A 10989-nucleotide genomic window follows, 5' to 3' on the forward strand; every position below is an offset into this window, starting at 1 on the left:
AATAGATTAATGAAAAAAGGGAAATTGAGAAATTGATAATATGAAAAATAAATAAATGAAAAAATGGGTTAATGAAAAAGCTAAATTATTTATTTAACAAATTATTTATTTATTTCACTCATTTTCTTCATTTTTTGATTTATTTTACTCATTTTTTATTTATTTCACCCATTTATTTATTTATTTAATTTTGGCTGAAATGGCTCTCCATACACGCTTGCTTCACACCTGCAAATAATCATGCGGTAGTTGTTAGGCGCTTTTTGTCCACTTGGTGGCAGCAAAAACAAGCCGTGAATGCGTCCCAGACCATCCGCAGAGGAACATGAGATGGAGGAAGGTCTTTCAGCCCTTTTTTGTCCATTTAATTTAATTTATTTATCCACAACTTCGGATGAAAAAAAGACACACTAGCTGCAGTGAATCTAAAACACACACACACACACAGTGTATATATTTTTTGAGCAATATATACACTGCTCAAAAAAATAAAGGGAACACTTAAACACTTAAGTGAACACTTAAGTGTTCCCTTTATTTTTTTGAGCAGTTTATATATTTATGTCTGTCACTTTATTTACAACACAGATTGGTTTGTGTTTTACTGCCTTAATGCTGTTATGTGATGATTGAATAAAATTAAGTCACAGGAAATCAAACATCAAACAGTCATAGAAGTCTGAATACTTTCATAAACTCATTTAGCTTAACTGAAGTGTGAGTTTCGTAAAAAAATAAACCTTATTTTCCATTCGACACAAGGAATAATAATGCAAAAAAGGTATATAGTTTTGGAAATTTAGAGAAAAATTAATTAAAAAGGCACCTGTTAAAGCTACCTTTGAATAATCCACATCGTTTTAAGATTCTCTTCTGAAGGGAATGCAACCTCAGAGAGTTGGAGGAGGAGATGGCGAGCGAGTCCTCAGTCACCGCCCACGATGGAGACAGATCTGGATTTTATTTAGCAAGTTTAAACAGCATGAGGTAACCAGGTTCAGCAACACACAAGTATTTCTGTTTTTACTTAGAAAACGCATCACATTATGATACAAACACTTCCTGAAAACAGAGCAAAAACTAGATCAGCTTCTTACTGCTACGTCAATTCCCTTGTGAGTTTTTAAAAAAAAAAAAATCTCTTCATCTTTGAAAAATGTTTTAGAAAACGTGTTTTCTCATAAATGCTTTTTGCATTGAGAAACAAAAATGCTACAAGAAAACGTATTTATTTATTTATTTTTGCTTTAAAATAGCACACAGTTTTTAAAAGAAGACTGTCGAGCTATTTGTAGAGACAAATAGCTCGACAGTCTATTTGCTAAATAATTTATCTGGCCATCATGTTTTTAATCTACTGAAAGGCCTTGAACATATTCGAAAGAAAATACGTTTCTGACTTTTGTCAGACATTGAAGCATTTAAAGATGTGTCTCGTCTGTTTGGTGAATCCCACCCTTTTTTTGCACACTGTTTCAGATTTTAATGTTTGTATGATTTGAATTTAGCTTGTAGTTTGTTAAAGGATTTAAGGTTCTGCCTTCTGCACCAGTCCCCAAGTACTTTTAATTCCTCTTTAAGCACAACCCTACCAGTAAAAAGAGGATTTAGTGATACGTAAGCAGGGATTATACCATAAACTTACAGTCATGTTTAGTGCTGGTGCTGGTGGTCATCGTTGAAACCCCTCTGAAGGCACGGCGGAGCAGGGAGGCAGAGAAATGACTCAACGCAAATGTGAAGTACACTTTTCAGAGTTTTATTTATACATCTTTTTTTTTTTTTTTTTTAAAACAATGTATTCTTTTCGTTTGACTTCACAATAATGTGCTACTTTGTGTTTGTATATCAGATGAAATCTCTATAAATTACATTGTGGTCTGGATCTAAACTGATGGGTTTGTATAAATAAAGGCAAACAGGGAGGTTTCTTGTCAGTAGGGACTAGTTTTTGTGAGTTCCTCGTATGCAAAATAATTTAATAAAAAAAAACCATTCCTCAAAAACTCAAATACTTACTCTCAACCTTTTGTAGCATTTTATCTGTATTTAGAGATAGCCCTGTGTTGGGAAAATTGTCATTCCTGAAACATAACAACTGTTCACATCAAAATTTTGAATTTGGAAAATGTAAAAACAAAATCTGTAAAATTTAATGGTCCTGTTTTATAGAGTCCAGATATTAATTTTATAATTGATAATTGAATATTCCATCTGTTCCATCTGCAGAGCATTTTAGCAGTTCAGTTGTAAAGCTAACATTCACTCATCGTCCACAGCCACTGGTCCTTGCAGGGCTGAGGGGAGCTGGACAAGTCGCCATCACAAATACACACAAACACTCACATCTTATTTTAGAAAGAACAATTAACCTAACATGTTTTTTTTGTGGGAGGAAGCTGGAATACATGAAGAAAACCGACTCATGCAGAGGAGAAACATGGAAACCACCTGCAGAAAGACCCCAGAGCAGGATTTGAACCCAGTGCTCCCACCTGCAGCACTTTAAAAATATATTATATTGGCCTTTAGAACCTTTTGAACCAGCAGTGTGTGGTTAGTAGATTCTGTAGTGCTATGACAGCACAGTGTGCTTCTTTCAAAAACCAGCAACATAAAATTAAAACAGAATAAATCTCAGTTGACTTCACAGCGTTGGGTAGACTCCTAACGTCGCGATTCCGCAGAGATTTTTCTTGTTCCTCGCAATCCGGATAAATCCACCTTCTCCCCAAGTCGTTCCCCAGCTGCAACCACATAAATGTCACGTTTAATCATTTTATTAAAGAACAAATGCTAAAAGAAAGTAAATGTGAACACACCCCTACCTGTTTTTAACTAGCCAGTAGTCCTGTCCTCCGTCTGTGCCGTAGCCCACAACCAACACAGCGTGATTGATTAGCTGTGGGTTACAGTCAGGTGCGTTGTATAAACCTGTGAGAATAATTTATTTAGCAACAGGAACTGAAATAGTTATGAGTGTGGTAACTTTTTAATACAGCAGAAATATTGAATAGTTATTGTATGGTAGGGCAATTTCTGTCCTACCATCACAAATACAAACATGTGAGGTTTGCAAACCAAAACTTGGACTTTCAGATCAGATTAAAACAAAGGACGAACATATGGTATGGTGGAGGTTCTGTGATGCTGTGGGCCTCTCCCAAATGCTTTTGGAACCATTTTAGGGTCCTCGGCATCACGAACTCAGCAACACAAGATCTTTTTAAATCAAATATGTTCACCTCTGCCAAACAACTGAAAATGGATGGTCGATGGGTCTTTAAGCTGGATGACTAAAATTATTTGGTGAAATTATCTCAGAAATGGTTCACCAAACATAAAATGAATCCTTTTCCAAGAACTTACCAGTCCACAGACCTAAATCCTGTGTGTGAGCTGAAGAGAAGAGCTTAAGAGAGGAACCAAGTAGACTGTACTCAGAGGAAAAGTCAGATTCATCTCTGTACTCCACAACCTTGTGAAGTGTTGTAGGAGAAGCTAACGTGCTATTCTATAGATTAAAAAAAAACATTTCTTTAAATCAGTTTTACCAGGGGTGGCCATACCAACAAAATCAGTAACATTTTCACAACTATTTGATTTTCACCTTCAAACTATAAAACAGGAAAACTTGCACGTTATTTGCAGCTTCATCTATGAAACTTACTCTAAATATTTCATCATAAATCTGACTTAAAATGTAGGAAGGTTGACTTGCAAACGCCCTGATTTCAGAGCCGTCAGCATCCTCACCTCCTTTGTACATATGGAACGAGGGCAGCATGGCGTTCACAGCCACGGCAACTGGTCCCACTGATGCCACCGCAGCCTGCAGAGCCAACTCGTTCCCCGGTGGAAGGACGTGAAAGTTGGAGCAGTGAGCCGCCTTGCCCTGGAGCGAGTAGCGGCATTTTCCATTCTGCAAACAAGATGGGGAAATGTAGAAGTGTTGAAAACGTGTTACTCAAGCTGTTATCACAGCTCTCTGTTCAGTTTACGATCTTTGCCTTTGTCTTAAAGATAAACTCGACACTATGTGACTCATTAGAGGAAAAAAAAAGGACATTACTATTTTTGATGGGTAAAATAAATGAAAAATAATAATAAGAAAGATTAGAAGGTCTGCGTCAGCGTTCGGAGGATGACCTTGTGTTCGTAGGGGTACGAGCTCTCTGAGTCAACGCCTCCGTTGTGAATGATGTAGCTGAAGGCCTTGGTGATGTATCCTCCCCTGCAGCCGAGGTTTCCCTCCTTAGCGCTGCAGTCCACCAGGTTCTGTGGACTCAGCATCACGAGGATGCCCATTCGCTTCATCATCTGCCCCTCTAGAGCTCCCAGAGCGCTGAAGGCCCAGCATGAGCCGCACAAACCCTAAAAAGAACAAAAAAACCTATTCAGAGCTTCTGTTATCTTCCAGGTTTTGCTGATCTCCCTTCTGCAGCTCATTCAGTACCTGGTTTCTTACGGGACCGACCAGTCCGCTTGACCTCCAGTCGACGCTTGCAGGAAGTGATGAGTCATTTGCGTCTCTGAACGTGTCATTCCTGAGATCCAGAAGCTCCTCCACCTTCAAACCGTTCAGCCTCTCATTAACCTCCTCGGCCGTCTTAAAGCAGAAGCACAACAGAAAACACAGGAATAGTGTTTGTCAAAATAACTCGGTGGACAATGAGTGTATCAAAATGTAAGACTAACAAATCCTACATTAAATTTACAACTCTTTGTAAGTTTCTACAGCTTAAATTGAGTTTTTAAGTTTATGGGTACTAAAAACATGTAGATGGAAGATATTTTTTAAAACTATTTTCTGATTTCGATACCATTCAAGGCGGAACATTTTTCTATACTATTCATGAAACAGTCCGGTGTGTTTGTGAGTTTTACGTGTTGATGCTGCACATTTAGGAGCTTCTATGGAACAATGACTCTGGTCAGGTTTCACTGAGATTCAGCACGTTATTTTACGGTCTGGTGTATTCAGGAGAGCATTTCCACTGCCGGTTGAAATGTCACCAACTTTTGCGGAATAATAGTTTAAAAGGCAAAACAACAACAAAAAAAAGGATTTTAAAAATCCCACTAAGTGCTGATAAGTAGAAGATTAAAATCAATCCCATTTCTAAACGAGGTCTACGTCGCCCCTACTCTGCTTTTTGGCTGTATTCTTCAGTATCATCCTGCACTCTGTCTTCTTTTATTCATGGATATTGCTGAACAGTGATGGCACTTTCCAATGCAACTGCAGTGCTCTGTCCTCTGACAGCGAGCCAAAAGCTTGTGTGAGCGTCCCAAACATTGGAGCCAGACTCCTGCAGAGCGTTGACATGCTACACCCATCCAGGCATTTCTGCCCAGGCTCTCCGGCCAAATAAAAACCACCTTGTGATATCCTTTAGAAAAGACCCTGCATATTCAGATTCTTCATCTTTGCAATTGAATATATATGTTTATGTTTTTAATTTTCCATTTTATTGGTGGAAAAAAAAAAATCTACGTTTTCCCTTCTATGGATTGTTTTCTTGCAACTTGCGCACAAACAGGCTGATATCGTGTCTGTTTTAACCTCCTTCTCATTGGATTTGTTGCAGTATATGCACAACTTTACCACTAAGAGTGATAATAGGTGTTGAGTCAAACAAATTTTCAATAGTAGGCTTTACAAAAAACAAGCTACTTCACTTGAAACAGTCATGCTTCTTTCCTGCCTCTATGCAATTTCTTTTCAGCAGATAAAAAAAAAATTCTAAGGGTCGTGAAGGTTGCTGACCTCTGGCTTAGATGCTGCCAAAGCCTTGAGAAAGCAGACTTTTGGCCAGGCATTAATTATTGCTGAGTTTTACTATTTTTTTCTGACTATTTCTTGTTTGTTTTGAGGTCAGCTGGCTTGCCCGCCTTTTTAGATCTCATCCTACCATGTCAGCGAGATGATTCAGCCCCAGAGTGAAGCTGTGTTTTCCTGCTGAAGCCTCCTGGTTGTGTCTCAGCAACAACAGCAGGTTTTTCTCCCACACTGTTCTCCTGAAGTTCAGCTCGGTCTGAAACGGCCCCATCATACACGTTTGCACATTTGTACGACAAGAAATGTGTTGAATATTATAAATGTATTGATTTTTTTTCCTTCTCTCTAACTCATACTTGATTGTCGTAAGCTTTGCCATGTTGAGTTCTCCAGTCGTCCCACAATCTGTTTGTGGCCGATGAAGAGCAGCAGAGGATCACAGCTGCCAGGAGCAAAACTGAACTCAACCCGTCATGCATCCTAGAAGACAAAAGAAAAACGCATTTAACACGATCAGGTGTCATCTAGCTGGGGAACTATTTGACTGATCAGATATTCTAACCTCAGCGTTATATGGCTCAGATATTAACTGTGCTGCCTGTCAATATTGGTGAGAAGGTTTCTCTCTATTTACCCACTGATTATCTGTTCTTATCCTGAAAAGAAATCGACACTGTGCCCCAGAATTATAGATTTTGATTAAAAAAAACAAACAAACACATAGCTGCGGAAATATTTCAATATCTACAGCTCTGGAAACAATTAAGAGACCACTTAAAATGATCAATGCTAGAAATATTTAGTATATTTGATCCTATGTTTACTGTGTTTGATGTGTGAAGTTGTTTTAGTTGTGCTGCATGTCACCACTGTTCTGTGAGTTCATCAGTTCCTGTGTTGCAGCTACAGAAGGAAACAAACAGGAACCGAACTCTGAACTCTGAACTCTGCACTATGTCAGCCTGTAGGTGCAACAAGCTTGTGACTCAAGAGAACAGAAGAAGGAGCAACGCGAAGTGATTAACTCAAGATAAAGCTATGTAACTAGGGATTGCCCTAAGGGAAAAAGGAGAGAGGGTACGGCAGGACGTGCTTCAGAGCGGTAGGAGATCGTAATTGACGCACATCTCTGTCCGTTCTCTTTGCAAGTAAATCTAAAACTTTCTTGTCTTTCTCCTTTTTGTGCGGTGTTTGGATGTTTTAGGTTATTTGATTCGGACAATCGGTTTCTATGATTTTCCTTTTTACAGGTTTATGTTTACGTAAAGTGAACATTGTTCTTTTATTCTATGAACTTCTGACAGCATGCCTCTGAAATCACAAGCAAAATTTTTTTATTTATTTGCAGAAAATGAGAAATGGTCAAAATAATGAAATAGATGCAAAGCTTTCAGAGCTCAAATGATGCAAAGAAAACAAGTTTATATTGATTTAGAAACAACAATACTAATGTTTTAACTCAGGAAGAGTTCAGAAATCAATATTTGGTGGAATAACCAGGAGGTTTTCATTTCATCAGCGGGCTCTTCATTTTTTCTAAAGTTGCTTATTAATATGTGTAAAACTTTTTTTCTTGTTAAGAATTAAAATAAGCTATTCTTGTTTTCTAGTCTGGATAAACTAGGATTAATACAATTATTTGTGAGAATATTGAGATGGGGGATTTTTAAAAACTTAAATACGACAACTTGGGGAATCCCAGGCGATTACTTCCTGGGTTTCTAATCATCTGTTACAGGAATTCATATAATCTTAGTTAAATGCAGGCTCACATGTGAATGCATTTCAAGACAGCACCTCAAAAATCAATGTACCAAATACTGAAGGTTCATGTTACGACATCAGCCATGAAGTTAAAGACTTTTTGCACAAAGCGGTCCTCCAAATGAACAATAACTCTTATTGTGCTGCCAAATTAGTTTCAAAAGGTCAAAGAAAGGTCAAAAAGTTTGACCCATGTTAAAATGCAGCTAATGAAACTGATGTGCACTTTTGAAAACATCTTCCTTTTTAATCTTGAATTTAGCAAATAGAAATAGCCAAACTTTATTCAGACTCACTTCTATAAACAAATGCTGTGAAGCGTTCACCAAGTCTGTGCTCACTAGTGTAAACACATTGTTCGCACTTTTTGACGTCTTACCATATTTTTGTTTTCTTTGAAATTTTCAGAATAAATTTCACATTAAACATGGAAAAAGCTTTGAAATGATGCATCACAGTCCTATTTTATTATCACAAAACCTGGGAGTGCAGACTTTTGAAATACATGGTTCCAGATTAACGATGCTCAGTTTTTACATAAAATATATTTAAAAACTATTCTCGTGTGTCTGGATTTAATCAGTTTTTTGCATAATTTTAACTAACCTGAGACAGAAAGCCAGTAAATAATTCAATGCCTGAAAACAGAGCAACACAAGTAAAATTAAACAATCACTGGTGCTGGTGCACAACAACGTCTGAGAGTAAAGGAGGTCTGTGAAATATTTCTGTAAATGATGATAAAGTGTGTATTTTTACATTTTTACACATGCTCACAAAGGGGAAGTTAAAACAGGTTTCACAAGCGTGCCTAGGCTACTTTCCTAGCAATCATATTGCATAATAATTTAATTTGCTCGCTATATTTTACCAAGCAGCTCATCTCTTTGTTGCCCCCAAAACACAAAACCAGGATTGCACGTACCTTGACGGGATCAATGAGTGAGTTGCTAACGTCCCAGGAACAAATGACACCCAGCGGACGGACTCTCTGTTAAAGGAGAAGTCTTGTTTCCTGTTACATCTGCTCGGCGGCTCGTCATGTGAATCTCATTTACTACCAGCTGCATTCGGCCCAATATAGCCTGCCAGTATGACTGCTGCAGCTGAGAAACATGAAATTGCAAAATGTCACGCAAACCAAAACCAAGTCTTGAGAATGCAGAAGTAAAGGAATGAATTTCAGATGAAACCAGTAGTTTTATTCGTGCAAGGCTTCGCTGTTTACCGGCATAATACTGACTCATGCTCTGATACTGTATGCTGACGTAAAAAATGAAAAAATACAGTTAGTGGTTTGGATCCAGTCATTTTGGACCATTAGATTTAACGGTGCATTTGAATTGTGTGTGTGTATGTGTTTGGAGAGTTGAATGGATAAAAAAAAGATTTCCCGCATATCTAATAATAATAAAAAAAGCATATATGCAAACTCCACACATGCCTTTTGATGGGAAGTTGCACATCAACCAAACTTTCTGTAACAATCTACCTATTTGGTAACACTTCATTTGAAGGGGTGTTTATAAGACTGACATGACACTGTCAAAAACATGACATAACATCTGCTATGAACATAAAGAAGTCTTTATGAATGTTTATGAATGTTATCATGAAGTGTCATTTGGTAAATAATGACACTTTTAATGCAAAGTTGCTCTAAAAGTTGCATTAAAAGTGCCAACTTTACATTACTTGTTAAATCATGACAGTTTTTGGACTTTCAATGCAACTTTTAAAGGATTAAAAGTGTCATTATTTACCAAATGACACAGTCATAAACACTTATAAAGACGTCTTCATGTTCATAACAGGTGTTAAGTCATACTTATGACAGTGTCATATCAGTCTTACGAACACCCCATCAAATAAAGTGTTACCTCATATTTTTGGCAAAAAATAACATCAAACACTTGAACATTCTTCTTGCCATTGTTAGCAAATTTCACTTAAACTGTTTGGCTTCTCGTTGCAAACCAGACTTCTCTTTGTAGTCGACAAATTTTCACTCGAGGCTGGAACAACCAACCATATCCAAGCTTAATCATGTAGCCCAGTTTCATATTGTACTTCAGTGTCACTATCAGCAAAGAACAGTGGAGCCCATTTATAACAATGCCACGGACTCAAAGGGTGCCAACCAAGAAAGAAGATCTTGCTCCAAAAATGTACTTAGTTAGGTTAGAAACATGTGAATAAAATGAAATAACATTAGGCTTGTGGGATGACTCTGATGTCAACTCCACTGAAAATCAACCAGACTCAAATTTTGACCTTGTGTGGATTGGAGGAGATTCCCAAATGTACTATCTTTAAAAGTCTCACATTAATATATTGTTTATGATCACAACGAGAGGATATGATCTTTGGATAGGTGAAATCAACTCTCAACATTAATAAAACATAATTTTGTCTGATGAATTAGAAATGATCCTTTAATATTTATCATCCGTGCAACAACAAAGAGTATAACACAATAAAATAGAATCTTTAATCTTAAATGGAGTTCAAGATTAAAACTGTAAAAGATGAAGTTGGCAGAAACAATGTTTTTCATTTAGGCCAGACTGGGTCTTTATGCATTTGGACACAAAAACGTCTCGTTTTATACTTTTATCTCACAGCACATTGAACTTCCTTGTGTTGTCACAGTGAGAAAAGCCTAGAAACAAATGAAAGGTCGTTCTTTAAAATGCGAGTGTGATGACTAGTTGTGAGAAATATACTCAGATTTAAAATACAGATTTTTGTTTTTTGTTTGTCTGCAGCTTACCTTGCTCTAACACACTTCTCCTTTTTATACGCTTCACTTCACTGTTTACTGTCCTCAATGTAGCAAAAAAAAAAAAAAAACCCATAGAAATCCAGCCACAACACCGGATAAACAGGAAGCAGATATAATGAAACAAACGTTATCAAGATATTACGCAACGCCGAACTTTGATTTGGCTCAGACTGCTGCAGGAGTTCACCTCTGATCTTTCCCCCCTTCCTGAATCCGGGTTTGGAAAGAGATTTGCTGATGAGCGCAGGTTCCCTGAGGTATGGCAGCAGATGGTAAGTTTCTGACTCAGCACAAGCTCTTATTGTGCAGAAATCCCAGATAGTTTGTGCGTCAACACACCTCAGGATCCTGCAGCTGAGCGAAGAGACAGGTGGGTCTACTTAACACCGTCATTAAGATGACATCGTGCCGGCATTGTGGCCATCTCTAAACTTACAAAGACGGCTTTCACTTGATGCCATATGAAGAGTTTGCACAAATCTCAATTTACTGCAAAAAACAAGATTTTATTGGTTTCTCCTTAAAGCTGACTCCCTGTCTCGTAGCATATTGTTGAGAGTGAAGGTCGTGTTAGTCTCAATCGATTCCCTTCTCGGATTATTTACTTGCCTCCTGGCTGCTGACCTCAATTCATTAATCCACCAAAGCTTTATTTTCC

General features: G+C 37.6%; 1 protein-coding gene across 2 annotated transcripts; it reads right to left on the reverse strand.

Moving 5' to 3' along the window:
• Window positions 1-1784: 1784 nt before the first annotated feature.
• Window positions 1785-10613, reverse strand: ctss1 (cathepsin S, ortholog 1). Of its 2 annotated transcripts, XM_008422101.2 has the most exons (9): window positions 10320-10613; window positions 8472-8652; window positions 6139-6262; window positions 5916-6038; window positions 4457-4609; window positions 4150-4374; window positions 3757-3922; window positions 2829-2934; window positions 1785-2747 (listed from the first exon to the last, which is right to left on the reverse strand). In XM_008422101.2, the coding sequence occupies exons 3-9, from the start codon at window positions 6259-6261 to the stop codon at window positions 2648-2650; spliced, it is 996 nt and encodes a 331-aa protein (XP_008420323.1). In that variant the 5' UTR covers window position 6262; window positions 8472-8652; window positions 10320-10613; the 3' UTR covers window positions 1785-2647. The 2 variants fall into 2 exon arrangements, with proteins under 2 accessions (XP_008420323.1, XP_017162823.1); XM_017307334.1 differs by lacking the exon at window positions 10320-10613 and having other exon boundaries at window positions 8472-8673.
• Between the last annotated feature and the right edge of the window lie 376 nt (window positions 10614-10989).

The sequence above is a fragment of the Poecilia reticulata genome, linkage group LG11 (assembly GCF_000633615.1).
Source record: "Poecilia reticulata strain Guanapo linkage group LG11, Guppy_female_1.0+MT, whole genome shotgun sequence".
Classification (NCBI taxonomy): domain Eukaryota; kingdom Metazoa; phylum Chordata; class Actinopteri; order Cyprinodontiformes; family Poeciliidae; genus Poecilia; species Poecilia reticulata.

What these genes read in the sequence shown, in the direction of transcription:
- ctss1 (XM_008422101.2), bottom strand. Translation starts at nt 6,261, where the DNA reads ATGCATGACGGGTTGAGTTCAGTTTTGCTCCTGGCAGCTGTGATCCTC. An exon ending in GCAAAGCTTACGACAATCAA is followed by an intron (nt 6,039 to 6,138) that starts GTATGAGTTAGA and finishes GGGCCGTTTCAG; the next exon opens with ACCGAGCTGAACTTCAGGAG. An exon ending in TGAATCATCTCGCTGACATG is followed by an intron (nt 4,610 to 5,915) that starts GTAGGATGAGAT and finishes TTCTGCTTTAAG; the next exon opens with ACGGCCGAGGAGGTTAATGA.